Here is a 27,945-nt window from a genome sequence, read left to right as displayed (position 1 = left end):
ATTTTATGATAAAAATATAGATTTGAAGAAAATAGGTAGAATTGCTATTGAAGAATAGAATTGCTATTGAAGAATTTCAAGAAACAAAAAAACAACCTTTTTAAAAAGGTTGAATTGTGTGATATAAACGGAATTACTCTAACACTGTGTCCTAACTTTTATTTCTACTTTCATTTATTATTATAACTTCTATTTTAGAATATATATACATTCATTCATTCATTTTCTTTTCGGCTTAGTCCCTTTATTAATCTGTGGTCGCCAAAGCGGAATGAACTTATCCAGCATATGTTTTACGCAGCGGATGCCCTTCCAGCAGCAACCCATCTCTGGGCAACATCCATACACACTAATTCACACTTATACACTACGGACAATCGTGTGTCTTTGGACTGTGGGAAAAACCGGAGCACCCAGAGGAAACCCACGCGAACGCAGGGAGAACATGCAAACTCCACAGAAATGCCAACCTATCACTACGAACTTCTTGATGTAAGGTGACAGCACTACCTACTGCGCCACTGCGTCGCCTAGAAGATATATATGGCATGTAAATAGTTGCGTCTGAACAACCACATAAACTACAATGACAAGGATCACCTCAGGTGCTGATTAAGTTTATTCAGTGTTAAATGCTACCAATGTGAGTTTGCACTAGAGGTCTGTATGGCACAACCGCAGGAGCCATGAGACCCAATCAGATTTCTTGCGGCCTGAGAATAAATTTCTGAATAAAATGCGATATCAGTCGGTGACAGCCAATGCTAATTGGCCGTTACAGTCAATGCTCACGACTGTTACACATGCTGAACGCATGGACCAGTGCTTACTGCACATTCATTTTATTCGCACAGTCTGTGCATGCATCATCTGTACAATGTTTCTTTAGAGAGGGCTTTACCAACACAGGAGAGAAAAGTGAACATGCGCCGTCAGCTTGCATTAGAAAAAGGTCAATTTACTGTTAGGAAGCCCATATCAAGCAACTCTGGTGTATGAGAGAGTCATTTTCATGCGTCATAGACACAATGGAAAAAAATGACCCTTTGCGCAATGTGATAATACCTCAAAGTTTTACACATTAGCAGTCACAAGTCTGAAACCTCAGGTTTAAGGTGGCAGTCATGTCTCATCACAAAGGGGCGAACAAAACTGACATATAGCCTACAATCCTTGCATAACCTACAGTTTTATCTGTTATTTCCCTCTTTTAGTATATATCCACTTTAAACGTGAGATTTTGGAAACCAGATGTAAACTTATCGGGAAAGGTTGGGTAGAAAATTATTCTAAGCAGCTGAACAAAGGCTGAATATACGGCAGAAGCCATTAAGTGCGGAATAAAACCTCGTAGGAATTCAGGACCTTTAGTTTGCCTATCATGTTACATGATATTTATTTGCCATACTGAAAGTGGAGGCAGATAGTTCAACTCAAATCCTGATAATAAAATTACTAGCAAATATAAAGATTGAAAGTGAACATTAGTACTGTGATTCAGTGCAAACCAACAAATGTCAGTCACTTAGCATGTACTTTTATGAATGTTAAAATAGGTTTAATATGTATTAATTAGAATATACCATACCATTACCTTACCATTTTGTTTGGGAGTGTAGATCACTATCCTAAAGGGCTGGTATTTAATCTTGTGTGGGCACCCAGATTGCTTGTCACTGGTAGCTTGATTATATTGTTAAGACACGCTGTAAGAATTGTAATGTAACTTGCAATTCTAAAAAAAATACTTGCTTTTCTAAGAATAAATAAGAACTAGTGAGATATGAATTGAGAATTCATAAACTTACTGTGTCTCTTAGAATGTGTTACTTATTCGGTAAACTCAAAGCCCCATTTTGTATCCCAACATTTTAACTTACAATTCATATATCAAATGATTTTTTATGAATGTACAGATTTTTACTATCATTTCAAAGGTTTATATATTGGAGTTTTCAGTTCAAATATAACAATTCTGATCAATTTTACTCAGAAAGCCAAACTTTTGAGATAAAAGAAAAATCACAATAATTTTTTCATCCTGTGGCGAAAACAGGCTTTCATTATCAGTGTGAAGCTTAGATGTTAATAACAGCTGTTACCAATTTTAAATGTCATGCAATTATGTGTGTTTTTCATGCAAGTCTTATTCTTTTCTATATCTTTTTTTTCTCTCTTTCGCTCTCTTTCTCTCTCTTTTTACTTTCCAGGCTAAAGTGAGAGAACTGGAGGAAAAATGCCGGACGCAGAGTGAGCAGTTTAACCTGCTTTCAAAAGAGCTAGAGAAGTTCAGGCTGCAGGCTGGGAAGTTGGACATCTTGAGCAGCAGCCAGTTGACAGGTGGCGATTCGCCCGGCTCACCCACCAAACCCCTTACCCTCTCCCAACTCCTCAATGGCCTCACTGCCCCCTCAGGGAAAGGTACTGTACACTACACATCTTCTGCTCAAACTTCCTTTAATATCTACCTGAGTTATGTAGTGGCATAATATGGTTTGTTTTGATTATGAATGTGAGGGTGAAAGTCATATTAGAAATTGTATTATTATTTGATTTATTGTAAACTATAATTAATTTATAGGTGTATAGTAAATTTAATAAATGGACCTCAAAACATTTGAACATCTTTTTTCGTTTCATTTTCATGGACTTTTTTTTAAGCAAGTCTTAAAATAACTTTTGACTTACTTGTAATTTTAATTGACCTATAATGAAAATCATATTTTATAAGCTGTTTGGACAGAACTGTATGTAGCTATAGTGTGTCCACAGTCATATTGGGGTGATATAAAGACAATAAGTGTCATTAAAAGACTCAAAATCCCTTCCATTTTGAGGCCCATCGCAACATGACGTAGGAGTGTGGTTTTCCCCACCCACCAAATTGATTGACAGCCCGGTATTAACATGTCTCTGTAGTAACACGTATTATCATATCAACAAGACAGGACGTGTGCAAAGCAACTGGGATTAAAAGATCTGTTCAGCTCTCTGTGGTCATCAATCATCTTCATATGTGATCAAGAATGAGTTTTACAAATTTAAAACATTTTCAAAACAGTGTTTGTAATGAATTACAGTGATTTTAGCATCTTTATCACCACAGCCACATGTCAGTACAATTATAAAAGAAGATGCTTTAATCCTGGTTTGTGGACATCAAATCAGGTTTATTTTGTACATTATCAAAGCAGATTTCCATACAGCAGTCCATTAACCTGTATCCTGTAACATTTGGTTGCAAAGTAAACATGTGAGCTGTGTGTGTGTGTATCTGCTGTGTGTGTTTGTAAAGACATTGTGTGTGAATCATCATTGCAACTCCACAACAAATACATCAAATAATCATTGGGAAAGTTCTTACTGTAGAATTTCTCACAAAAGTTATGTGAGATCTGCTTCCTTCATGTTTGTCACTGTGCTGTTTATCTGACGCTGCTGAGGTAGAGATTGAAGTACACTCTGACAGGCACATGTGAACAGTGGGCGGTAAGAGAACTAGATTTAAAGGCCCAGGCAACACAAAAAGCTAAATTGTGTTCAAAGCAGAAAATCCTAATATTCTTAAAGGTATAATAAGTAATCTGATGAGTGTTTTGAGCTGAAACATTACAGACACATTTTGGAGAAACAGAAGACTTGAAAAAGGGGTAAAATAGGTGCCCTTTAAATATAGTATGCCACTGAATATATAATATAATCTTTATAATCGGCTATAATCTTTATAATTCTAAAGCTAAAAGTTATTTAGCTTGAAAATAAGTTGTGTTTATTGTATATATTTTCATTTGAAGTTTTAATGATTTTGTTTTAAAGTTATTTTGCAAGATACTAGCATTCAGCTTAATGACTTAAATATGCTAATTAGGTTAACTAGGAAAGTATTGAATTTATAATAATAATAATATTGACCTTAAAATGTATATTTTTTTTCACCAGAAGTAAAATAAAAACAGGAGAATATTTTTCCCCCTACAAATATATACATACAGTTGAGTGATGACTGAAACCGAGATCACTGAATATTACACTTTGCCATCAAATAAATAAAGTATATTTGTAAATGTAATGTAAATATTCCAAAAATATTACTGCTTTGCTTTATTTTTGAGCAAATTATGAAAAAAAAGATGCCTGACCCCAAATTTTTGAAATTGAATATAGTATGTTGTTTGTGTTTTAATCAAGATATCAGTTGATTATTGTGCACTTCACAATTGTTCATCTTCAGGTTATTATTTTCATCCTCTCCCTTTCTCACATTATACAGCAGGCATGTGCTTGATCCTGGAGGGCCGGTGTCTCTGCAGAGTTTTGCTTCAACACTAATCAAACACACCTGAACACCCTAATCAGTGTCTTCAAGATCACTAGAAAGCTACAGGCAGGTGTGTTTGATTAGCAAAACCATGCGGGACATCGGCCCTCCAGGATGGAGTTTGCCCATCCCTGTTATCAAGTATCTTGCTATCAAGGTGCAAGGAAACTCTTTTGAAGTTTGCTCTGATAAACCAGCGGTGATGATGACGGAAGGAGGAGGATGTGGTTATACGCAGTAATGAAGTAATCAGTCACCTTTGTGTATATGTGTGTGTGTGTGTGTGTGTGTGTGTTATGAAGGTAATGAGGATTCGATGAGTAAGATCTCGGAGCTCATCCGGCCTCTGCAGATGACTGAGGGGGAAAAGGTAGAGCTCCTGTCTGTCAAACCTAGTTTCCTGTCACGCAGCACACCCTCCAGCCCACGGCGGGCCTTCCTCTCTGAGGTGCGGCCCGTCATCGCCACTGCTGTGAGTATCACACAACCACTGCTACTTCTGTTTACCCAGAATTTGATCCATGCTTTATTTTTTAGTGTGAGAAAAAAGAGTGAAATACATCATAGGAACTAAAGCACTGTAGAATGAAATAGATGAGATTAGCTTTTTTTTTTTGGAGAAGACAATTTGATTCTGTGTGTAAACAAAATGATGAATAAAGAAATATTCATTCATTCATTTTCTTTTCGGCTTAGTCCCTTTATTAATACGGGGTCGCCACAGCGGAATGAATCGCCAACTTATCCAGCACATGTTTTGCGCAGCGGATGCTCTTCCAGCTGCAACCCATCGAGAAACATCCTTACACACTCATTCACACACGTACACTACAGACAAATTTAGCCTACCCAACTCACCTATACCACATCTCTTTGGACTTGTGGGGGAAACCGGAGCACCCGGAGGAAACCCATGTAAACACGGGGAGAACATGCAAACTTTACTCAGAAACACCATCTGACCCACGTCGCCCCGAATAAACAGATAAAACAATATAAAATATGTCTATAATTTCTGGATATTTTTTAAGAAATCTAGTTGCAATTCACTATACAAAAAGTACTATGCTTCAATTTAGTGGACATTATTCATAATATTTATATGAAAGGATTATTTTTAAAAAGATTAAAATTGTTTACTAAAAGTTTTCAGGGCATAGAATAGAATAGAATAGAATAGAATAGAATAGAATAGAATAGAATAGAATAGAATAGAATAGAATAGAATAGAACGGAACAGTACATTTTAACCAAGCTAATAAATTATTAAAAGCTAGATAATAGAAAAGAATAATTTTATATACAGTTGAAGTCAGAATTATTAGCCCCCCTGTTTATTTTCTTCCCCAATTTCTGTTTAATGTAGAGAAGATTTTTTTCAACACATTTTTAAACAAAATAGTTTTAATAGCTCATCTGAATTATTTTATCTTGGCCATGAAAACAGTAAATAATATTTTACTAGATCTTTTTCAAGACACTTCTAAACAGCTTAAAGTTACATTTAAATGCTTAACTAGGTTAATTAGGTTAACTGTGCAGGGTAATCAGGCAAGTTATTGTATAACGATGGTTTGTTCTGTACACTATTGAAAAAATATATAGCTTAAAGAGGCTAATAGTTTTGAATTTTTCTTTTTTATAAAAAGCTGCTTTTATTCTAGCCGAAATAAAACAAATAAGACTTTCTCTAGAAGAAAGAATATTATCAGACATACATAACATTCCCTTGCTCTGTTAAACATAACTTGGGAAATATTTAAAAAAAGAAAGAAAAAAAAAGATTCAAAGGGTGGCTAATAATTCTGACTTCAACTGTATACATTTTATATATATATATTTGAATTTAACATTGAAATTAGCAAATAACTTTACAATAATATTTCTATTATAACATTATTCGAACATTTACAAAGGATGTGTATAGAATAATTGAATAGACAGTTTAAATTTTTATAAAATTTTTAATTCAGTCTATAATTCAGTTTAACATTCCAAAACAAAAGTCTAAAATATTTTACAAAATGAAGTTTTTGAAGAGTACAATGAATGGTATGCAATAAAATATAAGTGTAGATATGCTTATTTGATTTTGTACAAAAAATAAAGAAGAAATTAACCCATTTCAATCATACTGTAGGTAAGATGCATAGTTATAGCAAAATGCTAATTTAACCAAAAAGGTGCGCTTTTAACCGATTAATAGTATCAGTTAAGCGATTAAAAGTATTATTTTATATATTTTTAATGTCTGGCTGCATAAGGGGCCGATCACAGCGAACATGATTTTTGTATTAAGGGGTGCATCTTTTGAATAGTGTTTTGCACACTGCTTAGGCACCCTGTAAACCTCGCTTTTTTGCGCTTTTTCATTCTTCAATCAAATAGAAACAGAGGTGGGGTTTCCCTTGAGGTGCCTGCAGTGTTTTTGTTGTCAAGATGACTACGGAGAACTTTTAAAGATGGAGGAGAGACTAGTGGTCACTGTTTCAAGTCATCTAGAGCTGTATTACTTTACAAATCTTGAGTATTACAATGTTATTCCAATTATAACATTGTGGACAGCTATACTCGTGCACAATACCCAGCTGATTCAGTTGTTTCCTAGTGACATAAAAAAGCACCGTGCTTTATTTTTCTTTCGTGTCAACAAAAAAGGCAGTGTGGTGCGCCTTGCGTTTTTGGAAAGGAAAAGAGTGTTCAGTGTGATCGGCCGCACCAAACTGAGGCTTTCATTTCACAGCTTATAAACATAAATGCAGATGAATGCAATATTAAAATAAAGATGAATATGGAATACAAATTAAATGTCAAATAGTTTTAAAAGTAATGGCTATAATAAAAATAGTAATGGTAATACTAAAAAATAAATAAAAAAGATAATACTGTGTGTTGAAAGTCAAATATAGAATAGAATAGAATAGAATAGAATAGAATAGAATAGAATAGAATAGAATAGAATAGAATAGAATAGAATAGAATACGTTTGATTGTAGATTTATAACAGTTAAATCTAAAGGTTAGATTGTAGATTATAACAGTGCAAAGAATCTAGTAGTGTGTCATGTAGCACAGTGATTTCTTTGCATTGAGAATAATTACAGTATACACTGACAGGCTGAGTGTGTGAGTGCATGTGAGAGAGAGAGAGAGAGAGAGAGTGTGTGTGTTTGTGTGTGTGCGTGCGTGCGTGTGTGTGTGTGTGTGTGTGTGTGTGTGTGTGTGTGTGTGTGTGTGTGTGTGTGGGTGTGAACAGTCCAATCTGTCTGCTCAGACTGTGCTCTGCTGGTGTTATTGGCTTAATCGCCCACATTATCAGATTGCACGCTGGAATTTCTCTCAGCTAATTCAAACTTCATTTTTGACAAAACCTTTCATAAAAATTCCAAACATGAAAAGATTCATTGACTTTTACTGCTAATGGTTTGTCTTTTGTTCTTTGTTCATACTGCACACAAAGCTGATTTGGTTTTTAGATCCATTAAGTCTGAGTGTACATATAGTTACTTTGACATTTATTTCATTCTGTAACTAGAATGGCCATAGTATAGTCATATAAGATACGTCTGATTGTTCATAAAAGATTGCACTGAATAGTTTTTTTATATTTACATTCAAAGCTTCTATTGAGATTTTAGAATTACTGTAAGCTTTGAATGTCTGTTGTCATATTTTGTAAAGTCATTACCCTAAAAAAATATGATGTCTTTGTATTTTAAACTATTGTGTACAAGTTATTAGACTGCCTCCACCTCACTTTGTCCAGCAAACAGGAGGGCATTGTTTTTTCATCACTGTGAAAATGTTGTTTATAAAAGTTTGAAAGCCTTGTCTGAAGTAAAGTTATGTTTTTGCTATCAGTAAGAATGTTTTTGTTTGGCAGCAGAGGCATGCATACTCCAAGGTACACAGAAAAGTAGCGTACCCTGAAATGAATGCTGCCAATTTGACAGTTATAGTCATTTAAGTGTTTTGTAATCCTAAAAGAATAACAATGTTAGAATGTACCACATATTTAGGAAATGTCATGGCACTATAGTTATATGGGTTTTATTTTAAGCTATTTGCCAAAAAAAAAAAAAGAGGCAAGCTGCCTGCTTCTGTATTTATAGTGTTAAATATAATCCAGATATCCGATATCAAATGTATATTTGTTGTATCTACATCAGCACAATCCCAGAATACAAGAAAAGTAGCTGTTTTGAAATGCAATCTGACTATATTGACTGATAAATGAAATATAATCAGATATCAAACCACACATGAATTTTGGTTTGGGTCAGGTTTGTAAACATAATTTCATGGTTTGTTGCTGTACAGACAATAGTAAACTAAACGGATTTGAGAACGACGGACAAAACAATCTGTTTGAACAAAGCCTTCAAGTCCCTGTGCTGATCAGGCTTAACATTCTGCTTTACAACAGCTATATTGTAAGCTGGTAAAGCTGACCATTAACTCAACTATTTGCGTTTCCTCTCTTCTTTAGATGGACAAAGAGCTTGGCTCGTCCCCCAGGTCTAAGTCCAGATACACAGGCAAAGTGCGTCTGTGTGTTGCCCGCTACAAGTGAGTGGATCCAATACAGCTGTTGCGAGAAAGTACAATAGAACATTTGTTGTAATAATAGGTTATAGCATGTCATTAGCCGTAATGATTTGTTATATCATGCCATTAGCTGTAATGATTAGGCGTGGAATAGCAGTAGTCACGGTAACAGGTCTGCCTTTAGGAAACGTTCTTGGTTAAGTACAAGTTAAGTATATCAACAACATCTGTGCGAGCTGTCAGTTACCACAGACAAGAATTTTCATTAGCAAGCATGCAAATAAGCTGTCATACAATCCCAGCAATAATCATAACATCCAATAGCATGTGTCTCAATCAACTTCCTCTTTCAGTAGTCAGGGCTCTGATCAGGGAGTCAGCCATTTTAAAGTATGTGAAATCAAATTTAAAACTAGCCCACATTGTTATCTTTTAGATGAGCAATAAATTCATGCAAGTTACAGTAATACACTTAAAAAAGGGTTTGTTTTTGATAATCTTCAATCAAAGTCCGACCTTTTGCTTCTACGTTTAGGTTGGCGGTCCTTCTCTGTTGATGTCAGTTTGACGGCTTCATCCATAATATTTTTAACCACACAACTCTTGCAGTTAGTTTGCTAATGGATAGAATGATGCACAAAAAGAAAGCCCCGCCTCCTAATCAATATTCACATTAACATACTCAAATAAAAGTCTCAGCAACTTCTGGTTTAGATGGACATTAAGGCTGTCTAAATCACAAGACTCTTCGAGTGCACTGAGACCTTTGCTAACTTAAATGTCGATGCTGACTATGTTCCCTCAACACAAGTTCTGAAATATTTTATTTAGTTATTTAATTATAATTGACCATAAATACACATTATTAAACAGGTACAGAACAACCCAGTAACCATTTCTTTGTTTGATGCTGTATAACGAGTGTGTTTTTATGTCACCTTCAGTGTTCCAATGTGTAACGAACCTAATGTCTAGTGGCCAATACAGTACTCAGCCTCGGAAGCAAGAGTAGGAAGCTGATTGTATGTTTTCAGCTTTTAACCCTTAAAAGGGTTACCTAAAATAAAAAGAAAAACAAGAAGAAAGCCATGAAAGAATGTTAGGAAATCTTTAATTGTCACCTTCTGTAAAACGCCATTTCAAAAATAGTCAAGTATGTTGTACGGTATAGAAATTTTAACACACACAACCGAAAAAGCTCATGCATTTAGAAAAGTACTCCCACCCGAACATATTACATTACATACTTTCACAGCTTTGTTTTCAAACTTTGTTATGAAAGCTTCTAGTAGCATCAGCAGATGGTACACCAACACTAATTTCAAACTTCAAATAAATGAAGAATTTTGCCATTTGAAGATATTTAGAATTTGGGTAACACTATAATAACTACACACTATGAAACTCTGAACTCTACATTAATAAACGTAAGTAAGCATTTTATAACTGCAGCTACAAATTCTTGACTTATAAACACATTTATAATGTGCTTAATAATTGTGCTTTCATGATTTGTTAATTATTTATGTTTCTATACTAAATGAAGTATTGCATTATTTACAAACCAGGTATTTAAGCATAGTTGGTGGTTTTAAGACCATTCAGAATGAGTTACTAAATGATTAATAAACTCTTTAAAGGAACATTTATCATTTTTATTATTCAGGCATATAGTTATAGTTAATTTGTATGTTAATAAATGCTTTATTAACTCAACTTCATCCAGTTTTGTGACCTAATCTAAAGTGAGGACCATTTATGCTTTTTAAATCTCTTATAAATGACAATTAACGGCTCGGTTTAATTCTAAACAGAAAAATGAACATCAACAACTTTATTTATTTCTATTCATTTGAAGATACACAAATAAAACCGTATAAAATGAAAAATAAATCTTTGCAATCTTATCTAACATAAAATTACCATAGAGTTTAAACATCGCTAAATAACATTGAAATGTTGCATCATATCATACTGTTAAAATATTATTTGAAAAAAACATTATTTATATTGTTTTTTATCCTATTTTTACAGTAATTTTACTGTAATTAATTTTTTTTAGATAAAAGTGCAAACATTATTGTTCATTTGATACTAAAATGCATGTAGTTGTGTTTACAAAGCATTTATTAACATACAAAGTTACCATTACTATACGCCTGAATAATAAGATACATAAATGTTGATTTCAATAGTTTGTTAATCATTTACTTATGCATTCTGAATTCTCTAAAAAACCATCGACTACTCTTAAATACAAATGCAATGCTTAATTTAGTAATGAAAAATTTATTACTCATATGTTATGAAAATACAGTTTTTTTATAAATTAAGAATAGAGCATTTCTAACTGCAGTTATAAACTGCTTAATAACGTTTATTAATGTAGAGTTCATGTTTAACAGATAATGAATTCACTATACTAATGCCTAATAAATGAATCGTAGTTTATAGTTATTATAAAGTGTTACCCAAATTTATTTGTCACATCATAGTTAAAAGACAATAGGCAAATAGAAAGTTTAATTGGATAGATTTAAAATTTTAGGAGGATTTAATTCACATGGATCGATTTAACTGGTTCTGTTTGCAGTTATAACCCTTACGATGGCCCCAATGAGCATCCTGAAGCAGAGCTCCCCCTGGTGGCTGGGAAGTACCTGTATGTCTATGGAACCATGGATGAGGACGGCTTCTATGAGGGTACGTTATACTTTGGCAAGTGGAAATTGAGGATGAAGCTTATCGAAATTGTGTCATGAAGCTTATTGCTGCATGAATCGCCACAATTTCAAGAGTGAATTGCTGAGTGGATGTATTGAAATTAAGAATGGATTATAGCCTAAAAAGGGTCCAGAGAGCACTACTGTTATTTCATTGAAAATATGTCATTTATCTTGATTCATTGCCATCTTAAAGATCCATTGTAGAGACGTTTTTTTAGGGCGCACAGTAAAATGTATTACATTTTGTCCACACTTCATTCGTTATAATGAGAAGATTTATGAGCATACTTTATACTGAGCAAAACTTTAACATTTAAAATTAACATTTTTAAAAATATTTTGAAACATACTGTAAATGAATGCTATTGATGCTCTTTCGAGTGCTACAGTAGTACAAATAGAGATACTAATACTAATACAGTACAAAGCTCTTGCTCTTGGATTGTCTTTAAACATACTGAAAACACCACATTGACATATAAAAAACATTAAAAATTTTACTGAGAAACTATTTTTTGGATGAAAGTGCATTCCAGAGACTGTTAGCAGTCAAAATCGATGAACATCCCTTGAAGACATTAAAGGATTAGTTCAACCAAAAGTGACAAGTTTTTAATCACTCACTTTCATGTCATTTCAATCCCCCGAGACCTTTGTTCATCTTTTGTAAACAAATTAATATATGTTAGGAGAAATCTGAAAGCTCTTTGACCCCCTTTATAGACAACGAGACCTTTAGAGGTGCATTTCCGAAAGCCATTGTTAGCTAACTAAGGTCGCTAGTTCCGTTGTTACAATGATAGTTTGCGTTTCCCAAACCGTCGTTCCAACAAACATTCTAACTTGTAAGCTTACAACTACACCTCTAGAGCTGTAATTAGACGCATGGTTGTGTTCTATTCCCCGTTACCCGCCCATGACCTATTCATTTACAATTTTACAACATTTAAACTTGGAATTATTAAAGAAAAAAGCATTAAAGTCATCTCTCTTAGGTATTATTTGCTTTCAAAGTATTTTTACAGTTCAGATTTAGCGATATTCATATTGACAATTACACTCCCTTCGTAGTGCACTTTAAAAACATTTTTGCTATTTTGAACACAGCCGTGGCTTATGACGAAAGCTATAGATCACTATTATTTAAAAGCGTAATTTACATTGCGTCTCCAAAGCTTGTGAAAAACAATGTATTATATTATTACAAATATTGACTGAGCATATGTTAAAAGTTTTAATTTATAGTAGGTTATTTATTAAGAAATGTGTCTGTACTGAATATGGGCCTGCTGGTTAGAACATTTCTGCACTAGTTTGAATGTGTCAAATGTAAAAGTAGACTTTTCAAAAAAATAAATAAACAATATCCTACATAATAATAATAATAATAATAATAATAATAATAATAATAATGATAATAATAATAACATTAATAATGATAATGATATTGAGTAGGATTTTTTACATTTCTTAATCAATCACCTACTATAAATTAGGTCTACAACCATTAACAATTTATATGATTTATATATGAGATTAGAATGTGTTGACTAAGTGATTATATATGAAATATTCTCAATAATATTTGTAAAGGAAACATAAATATGTCCTATGTGTCGTTTATATATTTCAATTAAGATAGAAAATGAGTGCATGTTTTTACTAAAACTAATATAACATTTTTTTTAAATGTGTAATCATGTAAAACAATATCATTTGCACAAAAAAATGAGAAACTAAAGATTTTGGGAAACACTTGTCACTACATCGTTTTTTTTTTTTACCAAATGGTGCATCGTACTATGATAGTTCAGCCGTGAGTTATGTTGTTGTTTGGGAAATGCGCCCCCAGAACAGGAATTTAAAAAAGTGACTTCAATTGTTCAACTGGAATTGTAACAAGCTCCATACGCATTTTTGGGCCTTAAAAATCTGTAAAAACAGCTTCTGCAGTCTCCTGCATCAGTTTAGGGTGCACGCAATATGTTGCATTGTCTGTAGTCAACTTGCACCCTGACCTGACGTGGAAGAAAAGATATAGGTAAACAAAGTCATATTTATGTAGGATTTTTTTGGTTCACAAAAGTATTACAGTTGAACCACTGGAGTCGCATGGAATATTTTGACAATAGCCCCTTTCACACAGTGATACCGGTGACATCTGGAAAATTACTAGAACGACTTTACTGGTAAATTCAAAAATGCACTCTTCACACAAGCAACAACGTTCCAGAATTTTTCTGGAAAATACGTTCACACATCCATTCCAAAATACAGTAAAATTCTGACATCATTAATTAGAAATAAGCTCAAAACGATTGTATTTGAAAAAGTAATGGGGATCCAGCTTAATGGTTTCACTTTTATTTAAAGTCATAGCACTCATGCAGTTTATCCCATAGACATCCAAAGGCAGAAGCACTAACCGCATTACAAATTCTGTGGATGAATAAGTATTGTGAACAACTTTAATGAAAACATATGGAGGAACACTTTTGCATGTTGAGATGTTCATAATATGTGTGTGTGCTGGCCCTCACCGGAGCACTCCTGCACTTCACTTGCACAATCCTCATCAAGCAGAGCTTGAAGGTAAACAAACCACAGTTTATTATAAGTATTTTATTGATATTTTTTTACACAGTTGGCATTAAGCAGGAACTTAGAAATGTTAACTGACTAACATCTAGCCGCTAAATGTGTCTGGAAACCTATTCAAAGGCTTTTATTCTCATAAACAGCTCAGATGTGAATGCGTCTGAGTGTTCTTATTGGCTAAAGTAGATGTCCTTTTCCTTTTGCGTTCACTCAGCGCAGCATTCCGGCAAACTAACAGTAATGTTACAACTTCTCTTTCCGGCAAAATTGTCGGAACCAATTTACCGGTATGTTCAAAAAGGGCAAAAATTTGCTGGTAATTTTTCTGAAAGGTCTATATGTGTTAAAGGAGCTATTTTTTCCTTAACTCGACTTTGAGAAGTCGTGACCGTTATTGTGTATGAAGGATAAGAGAGCTCACAGATTTATTCTAAAATTTCTTCATGTGTGCTGCTCTGAAAATGAACAAAGGTCTTATCTGGTTTGGAAAAACATGATGGTGAGTAATTAATAATGAAATTTTGTTTTTGGGTGAACTTTTAACATCTTGATACATTTCGTACTATGTTAAAACTATGCTGTTGTGTGATTAGCCTTTTCCCCCTTATTTCTGTTTCCAGGGGAGTTGTTGGATGGACAGCAGGGTCTCGTTCCCTCCAACTTTGTAGACTTTGTCCAGGATGAGGAGCTCCCCTCGGCTCCTCTCTTGGACCGCATCAAGGAACCGTCCTACCTCAACCACAGCCCTGCCTCCATGCCCAGCAGCGCCGTAAGCACTCTCAGCACGCTGCTCTCAGAGAAGCTGGATGCACTGGGCTCGGGCACCGGGACGGGCACCAGCAGCAGCAGTGGCGTAAGCAGCTTGGGCATGAGCACGGGGCTGGGCATCGATTATCTGGGACCCTGCAGCAACGGGACAGGCACGCTGGACGTGAACATCGACGAGATCGGAGAAGACATCGTGCCTTACCCTCGCCGCATTACCTTGATCAAACAGCTGGCCAAGAGTGTCATTATAAGTTGGGACCCTCCAGTGGTGCTGCCCGGATGGACGCCTATCAGCGGCTACAATGTGCTGGTTGACCAGGAGGTGCGCATGAGCATTCCCTTCGGTGGACGCACCAAATCTCTGATCGAGAAGTTGAACTTGACTGTCTGTACGCACCGCATCTCCATCCAGAGCATGACGGAACGGGGCCTTTCCGATCCGCTGCGCTGCACACTTCTGGTGGGGAAAGACGTGGTGGTGGCGCCCTATTACCTTCGTGTGGAGAACATCACTCAAGCGTCTGCCGAGCTCACCTGGATGCCGAGCAACAGCAACTACAGTCACATGATCTACTTGAATGATGTGGAGTATGATGTAGTAAAGCCTGGAGGCTACAAATACCACTTCTACAACCTGAAGCCCATGACGGTGTATAAGATACGGGTGGTGGCGCGACCCCATCAGATGCCCTGGCAGCTTCCTCTTGAGCAGAGGGAAAAGAAGGAGGTCTCGGTGGAGTTCTGCACACAGCCAGCCGGTGGGTCACTTAGCGCATGCTTCATTTTTGCATGTTCACTTCTTATTACTAAGTGATTTGAGATCTGGTTATCACTAGGGCTGTTAATCGATTCTAATATTCATGTGGATTAATTGCATAATATTTCATTGCGTCACAGCTCGCCATGCGTTCTTGCAAAAACCTGAAGTTGGTACTTCAAGACTGAATTGCTCCAGTGGTAGGAAAATTTCTTATTACAGAATTTACATGCAAGTCGGGGGTTAATATATGTTGCATTTTTACTTTTTCTAATGAAAATATTATATGGGGAGAGGCCTAAAATTTAAAGGTAATAACACCCTAGTGGATGCCTACACATGCTTTTTTGATCAGGTGGTACACTAACGTTTGACTTACACTAATTAGCCTTCTGTACATACTGCACATCACATCACAAAGTCATAAGTAAGGTTAACGCATTAAAATAACATCAACAGTCGCTTATACTTTTTACATACAGTTAAAGTCAGAATTATTAGCCCCCTGTTTAATTTTTCCCCCAATTTCTGTTTAACGGAGAGAAGAACACATTTCTACACATAATAGTTTTAATAACTCATTTCTATAACTGATTTATTTTATCTTTGCCATGATGACAGTAAATAATGTTTGACTATATTTTTTTCAAGACATTTCTATATAGCATAAAGTAACATTTAACGATTTAACTAGATTAACTAGTCAGGTTAGGGTAATTAGGCAAGTTATTGTATAAAAATGGAACATAAAAATGGAAAACAAATATAGATTATGTTTTTTTAAAAATTAAAAGCTGCTTTTACTCTAGCCGAAATAAAACAAATAAGACTTTCTCCAGAAGAAAAAATATTATCAGACATACTGTGAAAGTTTTCTTGCTCTGGTAAAAGTAATTTGAAGGGGGCTATTAATTCTGACTTCAACTGTATATAATAAACAGTTAATCGGCTGAAAAACATAATATGTGAAGAGTTCTGAAACTATACTAATTGTTTATGTTGCTATGTGTGGTTGCTAGGGGTGTTGATGCACAGAACCGTTGGTTGAAGCAGTCTTACCTGTGCTTTATAATGAATAAAACACAGCTGTTGACCAGTCAGCAAAGTTTTGGATATACTATCAACTAGGGCTGGACCGAAAAACGATTTCATGTCGAGTCACGATAAAATGTAGGTCAATAATGATGATAAGCTATGGACGTTTTTACTCGATATTAATCTAAGAGCAAATCGCACAGCAGACATATGCAACAACAAGAATCTGTAAATGTGTTGATATTAGAGATATGCTGCGTCATCCAGCATTGTTTACTGAGTTTGATTCACTTTCCCACCAGCAGTATTTGCTGTATTTATCTTAATTATGACAATTTTTATCGTTTTTAATTAAGTAAAACATTTATTTTAAAATATTTTTTAAATGTTTATTTTTTTAGAAAATATAATAAGAATATTTTTATTTCTGTATAGTACAGAAATCGGAAACTCCAAAAAATCTGAGTAATGTGTAAATCGTTTTTGTTAATAAACAATCCTTTAAAATGTTGCAATGTTGTAATGAAGCATCTAATCTTTGTGGCTTCTGTCATTGTTGGGGTACTCTTTTAAATCTGGAAACAACAACTTATATCGAAATATACATGGCTATCGCTCTATATGGAAAACAGTTATCGATATTGCATTTTTGACATATCTCCCTGCCCTTTGATTAACTATTTATCTAAGAATTAAAACTTGTATATAACAAGACAATTAAGGCATGTGTTGGTACAAAGAATATATATTTTTTATATAAATAATATTCTGTTCGTTTAAACTTTCCTAAACCAATGATTGGTTTTCTTACAAATAATGAGTAGCAAACTGTTTATAAATTTGTAATTAGTTTGTTGGTTGGTTGGTTAGTCTGTCAGTCGGTCGGTCAGTCTGTTGGTTGGTTGGTTAGTTAGTCGGTCAGTAGGTCGGTCGGTTCTTTGGTTGGTTGGTTGGTTAGTCGGTCGGTCGGTTGGTTGGTTGGTTGAATGACTGAACACAGGATTAGTGAATCAGACTGATTTCTAAAGGATTATATGACACTGAAAACTAAGGGTCTGTTTAGACCTTGTCATTTTCTGATTTGTGAAAACGTTTGACCATTAAAATGCATCTCCCTCATCCGGATATGATTCGATCTTTAAATCGCACGGTTAATGCAAATTTCACAAGGTTAAGTCAGCTAAAGCATCAGAAACACCTGTCCACTTTATTAGTTACAGAAATATAAGTAACATATTTAATTTGGAATACAAATTATTATTTTATATGCAGGCTTCAGGTTGCAGTATTCACTAGTGTTTCATCATCACAAGCGCTCAAGGCAGGCTCTGTGATTACTGTCATTACGGGCTGAATGAAACATGTATTTTTGTGGTACAGATACGCACAAGACCGTTCAAAACTGTAAAGTGTTCTCCCAAAAACAAATCACTGTGCTTAAAATTAAATTAAAATTAAATAAACATGTCAAATTGTCATCTGTGGCATTTGCCTTGCTTATTGCATTTGCCTTGTTATATCTGATGGTCATTTGGCTAATAACATGCACACTGTCAAGTTTATTTTTTTACTTTTTGGGAGAAGTACAATTTACAAATGTGGTTTCAATAACAGTATTATTTAGACCTGTGCAGTTTTGTCTGGAATGGGTCCCAGACCACTGCCAGATGTGATTTGAGTGATTGATATTCGTCTATAAAGAATTTGGCAGCTGAAAAATCAGTTTTGTAAACATTTTAAATTAAATTAAATTACGAAACTGAAAATAATACTATTTTTATTGTATTTTTAAATGCAGCCTTTGCGAACAAAAAATATATTAACAAGAATATTATCAGCCTGCAGCTTCTAATTTTAAATCATTGCACTAAATTGCCATCATTTTTTGTCAGCCCATATTATCACTTCTTCACCACAAAGCTATTTTTAAAAGATCCTCATCATAATCTAAAAAAGTAATAAGAATACCTGGGTTATTGCAGTATGTTTTCTAAAAGAACTGTGCAAAACTTGTCACCATGTTGTCGTGATGTTATATGTGGCTGCATGGTGATTACTATGTTTGCCGAACTATTACAGTTGCAGTTAAGTTGGAGAGTAGTTGCTTGCATAGTTGTCGCTTGGTGTTTTCTAAACCATTTAGGTTGATTGATCTGTATTCAGTCCTTGTCTATTTGAGTAAGGCTGTTCAATCCAATAGTATCTGGATTGAACAGCCTTGATGATGCAAGCTGAGATAGCATATCTCAGAAATTCAATGTCAGTCACAATGCACTTAGAGGTAGTGATGTCATTTTGAGGGGTGGGGTTAGATGTGGCCATTAAAAAGCATTTTGCATGCAGCTCGGTGTGCAACTGCATCGAGCCTGCATCCAAACCCCTCATGTTTAATCTCATAGCTTGCTTATTTGTCCTTGGTGACCCAAAATTACTTGTATTATATATTTCTTGTGAATTTGAATAGTCTCATGACGAATTCATAGTTTATTGACCATATTTTTTATGATATGATGATATCTTTATGAGAATGGTATCTTAACATGTGCACAGTGTAGTACAGTACCAGCCAATAATAACATCTCACTTTTTAATTGTGAAATGGATTAAAATTGACAGAAAGCCCAATCAAGGGCTTATGTTTCAGATCAGAAAACATGTATTAGTATTAGTAGTCTTGTTTTTAATAGATAATTAAGCCTCCAATAACACCCACGTCTGGAAACGTTCCACTTTTTTTAACTTTTAAGGGCCAATTATGAAAATATCTGCACCCAGAGGAGCCTCTGAAAAATCTGGACTTGAAGGGAACACGTTTGTCTTTGTACCCACCAATTCCTGGGAGACCGGCAATCATAATCCTTGTCCAATTAAATTCTCATCCAAATATATTCGCACCAGCGCCTCCATCCAGAAAACGTTGCCTGCTACTGTACTGTATTATCGCATACGTTGTCAGTTGTTTGTGGGATTTCCTCATGTGCCAGATAACAGTTAACATTAGACAAGCAACCTTGATGCTTGCCATGCAGTTCCTGTTCATCAATTCACCTTCTAAAGGAGGAGACCAGGAGTTTAGTCTTCCATAATGAGCCTCCTACCCTAGAGAGACTGTAGACTTGCTTTCATTAAAAGAGCCCTATGGCATGTTAGCATATAAACGAAGAACTGTCGACTCCGGTTTTCACACAGCTCCTATTACGCAGACGTCTACCTGAGATGCTGATCAACCCAGTTGCGTTTTGCTTCCCTTCATCTCTCAACGCCGTTCCCAGCGGACCCTGAAGATGCCTTGTTTTCAAGTACAGACGAATGAGAGCCGAGGAAATGAATGAATGCGTGATGAATGGAAATGGGACGAGCGTTTGCCGCAGTAGGGAAGCAGAGTGACTGAAGATGAAAAGAGGAAGAATCAGAGAGGATGCAAGAAAGGAGGGGAAGAACGGAGGGGGAAGCCCGGTATTCTGCTTCTGAGGGAGTCCTCCTTCTTTACTGTCTCCCACTATATTTCACACACTCGTAGATGTATACACACTCATTGCAATGCCAAGAAGTAGAGCAGACGTGTGCGCTGGGATGATTTCAGTGCCAGCTCATTCTTTCCTCCCATTCTGAGTGTGGTGAGCTATTGTCCAGGGAGGAAATGAAAGGCCGTCAGCATTAGTTTGTCTGATACTCTCAGGAGAGCAAGGGATCATTAACTGTTAAAGGTATTATTGGTATGGAATGTTAATTAATACTAATGTTCTGTTTGTTGTTGAGAGACCCCAGGACGATTATAGTAACTTAAAAAATCCTCAGGTTGTTAGGTTGGTGCTTAATATAAAGTGATGATAAAATGAAAAGGTATTATTTTTCTAATCTTATAAGAAATGATTGAGAATGTGACTTTTATAAATATATCTGTATACATTACTGACAAACATAAAATCTAGAGTTTTGAAGAATGGTGCCAAATTATAAAACAAAGAATTTAAAAATCACAATTAGTATTAAGTCATCACTGTGATCTATTAATATAGTCTTAATACTTTAATATGTCATTAGACTACCTGACAAGAGTATATATATATATACACTCACCGGCCAATTTATTATGTACACCTGTCCAACTGCTCGACGATGCAAATGTCTAATCATGGCAGTAACTGAAGGAAATTGGGCATGTAGCCAGTGTCAAGACGGTCTGTTGCAGTTCAAACCGAGCATCAGAATGGGAAAGAAAGGGGATTTAAGTGACTTAGAATGTGGCATGGTTGTTGGTGCCAAACAAGCTGGTCTGAGTATTTTAGAAAGTGCTGATCTACTGGGATTTTCAAAGGCAGCAGTAACTCAAATAACCCCTCGTTACAACCGAGATATGCAGAAGGGCATCTCTGGATGCACAACACGTCCAACCTTGGGGTGGATGGGCTACAATAGCTGAAGACCACACTAGATTCCAATCCTTTCAGCTAAGAACAGGAAACTGAGGCTACAATTCACACGGGCTCACCAAAATCGAACAATTAGAAGATTGGAAAAATGTTGCCTGGTCTGATAAGTCTCGATTTCTGCTGCAACTTTCAGATGGTAGGGTTAAAATTCGGTGTCAACAACATGAAAGCATGGATCCATCCTCCCTTGTATCAATGGTTCAGGCTGGTGGCGGTGGTGGTGTAATGGTGTGGTGGATATTTTCTTGGCAAACTTTTTCCCCCTTAGTTCCAATTGAGTATTGTGTAAACACCACTGCCTACCTGAGTATTGTTGCTGACCATGTCCATCCTTTTATGACCACAATGTACCCATCTTCTGATGGCTACTTCCAGCAGGATACTGTGCCATGTCATAAAGCACGAATCATCTCAGGCTGGTTTCTTTAACATGACAATGAGTTCACTGTACTCAAATAGCCTCCACAGTCACCAGATTTCAATCCAATAGAGCACAGTTGGGAAATGGTGGAATGGGAGATTCGCATCATGGATGTGCAGCTGACAAATCTGCAGCAACTGCATGATGCTATTATGTCAATATGGACAAAAATCTTGGAGGAATATTTCCAGTAACTTGTTGAATCTATATGCCACAAGAAGAAGGCTAAAGCAGGTACTAGTAAAGTGTACCTAATAAAGTGTCCCATGAGTTTAGTCAACAATTGAAATCGGTCACAAAAAATTTATTAAAATGCTCTATAATATATTGTGTTTAGTTAAGTCTCTTCTAGAAAAATGTTTATACTACTGTTTAAAAGTTGATCAAATAATATTTATGCTGACAAAAGCATTTATTTATGCGTTTTAAAATTTTAAATTCAATAACAATACACATGACAAACCAGTCATTACTCCCGTGTTTAGTGTCACGTAAACAATCAGAAATCACTTCAATATTGTTAATAACAGTTGTATTGAAAGGTACAGTGTATGTTTGACACCTAGTTGTTGATCTAGGTATTGCAATTCTGGATTAAAACAATGGCAAGCACAGGTTGCCAGACTGAAGACACCAACAGGAGCGAGTCTGACAATTGAGCCTAGAGGCTGATTTAAGTCGTATTCTATATAAAAGCAATGGCACGCAATAGAAGCAATATTTTCCATATTTAATGGAGTTTTTGTCCTAACCAGCACCTGAAATTTATATTTTAAAAACGGCAATTTCTTGCAGCTGAACAACAGAAACTGACAAGGTACACCTTATGTGCTTTATTCAGTGTCAAATGTTAACAATGTGAGTTTCAATGCCTTTTTACCTGACATTTATTGCTATATACTGAAAACAGCAGCAGATAGTTCACCTCAGATCTTGAAAATAAAATGAGCCGTTTGAAATTGAACTTTGGAACTGTGACTCAAAGCCAACACATCAGTGATTCAGCCTGTACATTTAATAATGTTAAAGAGGTTTAATATGTATTAATTAGATTATAAACCTCACCATTTTGTGCGTGAGTGTATATTCTGTGCTTCAGAATTGCTGTATTTAAATTTCTGTCGTGTTTCGTTTGGTGCAAACAACCAAATTGCTTATCACTGTAAATCTAGTCACTTAGCGTGTTGTTAAGACTTGGGGGTTACTCTGAATTTGCGTCTCATTCAGAGTCTGCTGCTGTCCATTGGAGGTCGCATTTTGGTGAAATGAATGAATGATATATGCAGTTTTCCAACAAGACAACCTGGAGTGCTGGAACATAATTAGCTAAACTGGTATTGACCGGGTTAAAAGAACCAAAACAAAGACAGAAGTTCCAGCACAGAACAGTCATTTTCAAAGCAGAATATCTGACTTCAGTATTGTTTAGATAAACAATAGTGTTCACTTGGCATATTTCTTAAATATCTGCAAACATATTATAGTATTTTTATGCTTTAGAAGAGAAACTTACATACAGCATCGTTAAACATTTTACTTTATTGCCATTTATTTAAGTTACTTTGGATAAAAGCATCTGCTAAGCTACTAAATGTAATGTAAATCTATTGTGCTAAGTTTCTTTTGTTATTATTATTATTATTATTATTTAAGTTATATAAGCATTAAACAATATCAGAATCAAGTCAGTGGCAATGTGCACCCATCTTGTGCTAATTTGTAAAGAACCTGAAGTTAATATAGAGAATCAGCTTTTAACGTGTGAAAACAACGATTTTTTTTTTCTCCCACCATGCCTATCTCTGATATATTTCCTTTAATTGACACCTTTAATTGATATAGAATGTTAATTAAGGCAAGGCCAATCCTGATGGAACGATCCTGCTTGCTGATTATTGGATTTCCAGCACAGTGGAGTGCATGCCTCAGGACATCTCGACATCTTGAGATAAATGAACCCTCACTCAGGTCTAGCTTCTCCACCTAAAGATTGTGTAAAGTGTACAGGGCAATATGCGTAAACCTATCCGCGGGCTTTCCTTCGGACTAACGGTGGAACATTTTATTACATGATCTCCATCTACAGGCATGTTTAAGTTGTGCAGCAGCAGCTTCAAATCAAACCCTGATCAGATAAATACAGCCTTTGAGCTGTTTCCAATTACGGAGCATTGATCCAGTTCCTCTAGATCAACTTCACAAATGACATGATCCACTTTTAGCTCCACTGTCTTTCCACAGACACTCAGTCATGCTCCTGACACCTCTGGAGCGGCCCACGGGCTCTGGTCAGTGAGGGGTGGTCATTGATTAAGCATCCCCCCTGATCATCTGTCATGTGGTGGGCAGAAAAGTGATCAGTGTGGATTAGTGGGATCCATGGAAGAGTCCAAACCAGAGACAGGACGACTTGCTTTCTGACATTAGGTTGGCTTCTCTTAATTGGTTCTTGGAGTGAGAGTTTGTCACTGGAGAAACTTTTTTGGAGGAAAACGCTTACATTTAGGTCATTGGCAGTAGCCATCTGTCATTTCTTGAATCTTTTTTATACTTGTCTGCATTTTAATGTATAATTTGTATTAGGATATAATGGGCAACTTTTTCTTATAGATTTGTCCTGTTGGACCTGTTGGACTACATGGAAAACATTTTTTAAGAGCCAGTAACAGTTATTTGGATTCATAAGCAAATCAAAAACAGATCAATGTGTAACATCTCTTTTAACAAATAAAAATAATCAGATCAGATGGATGTAAGTGCCACTTGCAGATGACATGTATTTACTTTTTTAATGTATAAAAACCCATTGCATGACCATAGATGACAGATTCGTGAGTATTTAATCAAATAAAAAAATTACAATGTGACCTGAAGAGACAAAATTTAAAATACATCTTTTTTGGTAAATCAAAAACACAATGTGAGTAGAGGAGACATACCAATCACTGATTTTTCAGCATATTAATGTATGCCATAGAATTCTGATTTCTGACTTATTTGGTTCTTCAAACAAATTCGCAAATCAGATTAAAATGTCTGGATAAACTGATCTGAGATCGCTGCGTGTGTTGTGAAGGACAGATCTATCGATCCTCTAAATCATGATCAGCAATGCAACGATTGGCTGACGACACAGCAGTGTAATGACATCATCTGATTAATATTCAATTATCCATGTAAGCAAAATTACATTAAATTAACAGTAAACAGTTCGTTAAATATGACACGCAATAACTTTTCACATTTGTTGTGGGCTGCAGGCTTTACATTTTCATGTGTCAAGAGTATTCATCATGTATTTCAATGCATATCAATGTATTTAGTTCTACATCTAGAGAAGACTGTTTTTATTATAGTACCCTAAGCCTACTCAAGTTTTTTTAATTGGTGTAAGAAATAACAGTATAAATTAATTTTGCATCAAAAAAGCATTTTGAAATCGGTAAAGATGTCTGCAACTTTTGCGAAGCATCAAATCACCGGCATATTAGCGGTAAAAACACCTGCATGACTGCATAAATAATTAATCTTTTTTTTTTTTAAATCAAATATTGTGCATGTATGTATTTGTTTCTAAAAAGTTCATATCAATACATTTTCTCTTTGAACTAACAGGTGGCAGTCTTTGTCATTTTTTTTTTCGGAGTGCAGATTGCACAAGCTTTATTAATATATATATATATATATATATATATATATATATATATATATATATATAGTTTTTACTTTAAATGTATAGTATAAAATATATATTTACTATTTTGCCAAGTGTATATAACTACTGTAAGAAAATATCAGCATTTGGTACTTTCAGTATTATCTTTGCTTGAACTGACCCAATCTAATACTGTTTATATGAAATGAGCCTAATCCCGAGCAGTTTTGAGCTACCAGAACTGTTGCTATGACAACAAGTCTCAGTTAAGTTTTGAAGAACGAAACGATCCTGGATCGTGTCAAATCGTCAATATCCAAATCCAGCTCATTGAGTAATCCACGTACGAAGAACAGACCCCAGGGCTATTCAATTGGCAGTCCGCGGGCCACATGCGGCTCAGAATCAACCTCAGAGTGGCCGAGCCCAAGGTTGCGTCCATAAATAATAAATTAATATTTGTTATTCATAAATTTCTATTTAATAGAATTGAATATAAATCTATAGTATATTAATATAAATATAAAGTATTTATTATGTCTATGGTTCCACCAAAAACGCGCATTCCTACGTAATTATGTAGCCTACAACACGCATTTCATGCAGAGCGTGTCGGTAGTAGCTTAGGTTACTTACTATCATTATGTCTTTCTCAACACTGAAACATAAAATTGGCAATGAAAACCGCAAGTTTAACCCTGCCTGGACTGACAAATACTTGTTTATTTCATGGATGTGATGACAGATTTCATTGCAATGTTTAAAAATAAATTTGCTGGTCGACTGGATGGACTTGATCTGCCCAAAGAGTTTGCCATTTTTGTCAGAGACCCATTCACTGTTGCAATAGAAGGGGACTTATCCGCCAGAGCTAAGAAACTGGTCCCTTCCATTGACGAGGGGAAATTCACTTTACTTGTTGACATCTGTAAACAGCTTTCCATGAACGGGCCTGCAATGTTTTGGACTGATGTCAATGCACATCAATTCCCTAACATTAAGAAAGTAGCGATTGTCATGCTCATTATGTTTAAATCAACATATACATGTGACTCAAGTTTTTTACACATGAACTCCATAAAAAGCAACTCTCGTCGCTCCCTGACTGACCATACACTCCACCAATGCCTTCGAATTGCATTGACAACTTCCTAAAGTCACTGCTCTCTGCTCTTGTTCATGTTCATTATATTTCAGTATGAGACCTTATTGTTTCTTATTCAGCGTTTAGTTTTCACTTCTGCACATTATAATCATACACATAATGTTATTTTTTTGCTTTACCCACATAATTTTTCTATCCATCTATGATCACATTAATACCCAAAATAAAGTATTTTGCTCTGTTGTGCGGAGCATAATTAAACTGCAGTTGTAGCCTCTAATATAAAATAAATGCAGATTCAGCCTGTGCTCAAGCAAATAAGTATTTTGCTAATGTAACTACAGTATTAGTTTCTAGTAAAAAATCCAAATTATAGTTCATCACTAGTCAAAACCAGCCATATCATATTGGGGACAATTCCAAGGGTTGTAAATGGACTTGTAAAACATTTTTAAAAGTCTTTTTAAACTAGACTTTTTGCGCTTACCAATACATAACATACGTTCTATTTAGATATCAGATAACATTTTAATCACAATCAATGCATTATTTCGCACCTTTAAAACATTCAGTATATTGCAGCATGACTAAACCAACAGTTTCCCTGCAAAATATTCTTAAGAGATATGTTGAAATATCGGTAACACTTTATAATAACTACACACTATGAATCATTTACTAAGCATTAGCATCTAGTGAATTCACCATTTGTCAAGCATTTCCTCTACATTAATAAGCTTTAGTAAGCAGTTTATAACTGCAGCTACAAATGCTGTAATCTTGACTTATTAGCACCTATATAGTGTGCTTAATAATTGTATTTTTATATTTAGTTAATGATTTATTTTTCATTACTAAATTAAGTATCGCTCTATTTACAAATCATTTGTATTTAAGAGTAGTTGAGGGTTTTTAGGATCATTCAGAATGAGTTAGTAAATGATTAATAAACTATTGAAATCAACGTTATGTCTTATTATTCAGACATATAATAATTGTTAACTAATATGTTAATAAATGATTTATTGACTCAACTTCATGCAGTTTTGTGACCTTATCTAAAGTGAGGACTATTTATGCTTTATAAATCCCTGATAAATGACAAATAAAGGCTCAGAATCAAATAAACAATAATCTTTGCAATCTTTTCTGATAAGTAAAATGACTGTAAAGTTTAAACATTGCCAAATAACAGGACATACGACATAAAACTGGTTAAAACAACAACAACAATATAATAATTTAACAATATAATAAGATGCAATGTTTAAACTCTACAGTGGTGTTATTTTAGATAAGGTTGCAAAGATTTATTTTGAAGTTCAGTTTCATTTGTGTATCTTTAAATGAATAGGAATGAATAATGTCATTTCTCCTGTTTAGAATATAACTGAGCTTTTATTTGTCATTTATAAGGGATTTATAAAGCATAAATAGTCCTCACTTTAGATTAGGTCACAAAACTGAATGAAGTTGAGTTAATAAAGCATTTATTAGCATACATAGTAACCATTGATACATGCCTGAATAATAAAACATATAAACGTTGATTTCAATTGTTTATTAATCATTTACTAACTC

General features: G+C 34.9%; 1 protein-coding gene across 50 annotated transcripts in view; it reads left to right on the top strand.

The window, feature by feature from the left end:
- The window catches only part of rimbp2b (RIMS binding protein 2b), a 268,387-nt gene that overhangs the window by 197,645 nt on the left and 42,797 nt on the right, over positions 1 to 27,945 (top strand). For 38 of the 50 annotated variants that reach the window (XR_002459411.3, XM_009304219.5, XM_073911102.1 and 35 more), the window contains 6 exons: positions 2,211 to 2,421; positions 4,621 to 4,790; positions 8,808 to 8,887; positions 11,460 to 11,569; positions 14,811 to 15,716; positions 15,856 to 15,915. Coding sequence is in view for 47 of the 50 variants with exons in the window: in XM_009304219.5 (XP_009302494.1) it covers positions 2,211 to 2,421; positions 4,621 to 4,790; positions 8,808 to 8,887; positions 11,460 to 11,569; positions 14,811 to 15,716; positions 15,856 to 15,915 (1,537 nt within the window). In the remaining 3 variants the exon portion in view is untranslated. The remainder of the gene's footprint in view (positions 1 to 2,210; positions 2,422 to 4,620; positions 4,791 to 8,807; positions 8,888 to 11,459; positions 11,570 to 14,810; positions 15,717 to 15,855; positions 15,916 to 27,945) is intronic. The other 12 variants (XR_012384726.1, XR_012384727.1, XM_073911088.1 and 9 more) reach the window with 1 other exon arrangement.

The sequence above is a fragment of the Danio rerio genome, chromosome 8, assembly GCF_049306965.1.
Source record: "Danio rerio strain Tuebingen ecotype United States chromosome 8, GRCz12tu, whole genome shotgun sequence".
NCBI lineage: Eukaryota > Metazoa > Chordata > Actinopteri > Cypriniformes > Danionidae > Danio > Danio rerio.
Note: the sequence above shows the minus strand (reverse complement) of the source record. Positions and strands in the feature narration are given on the sequence as shown.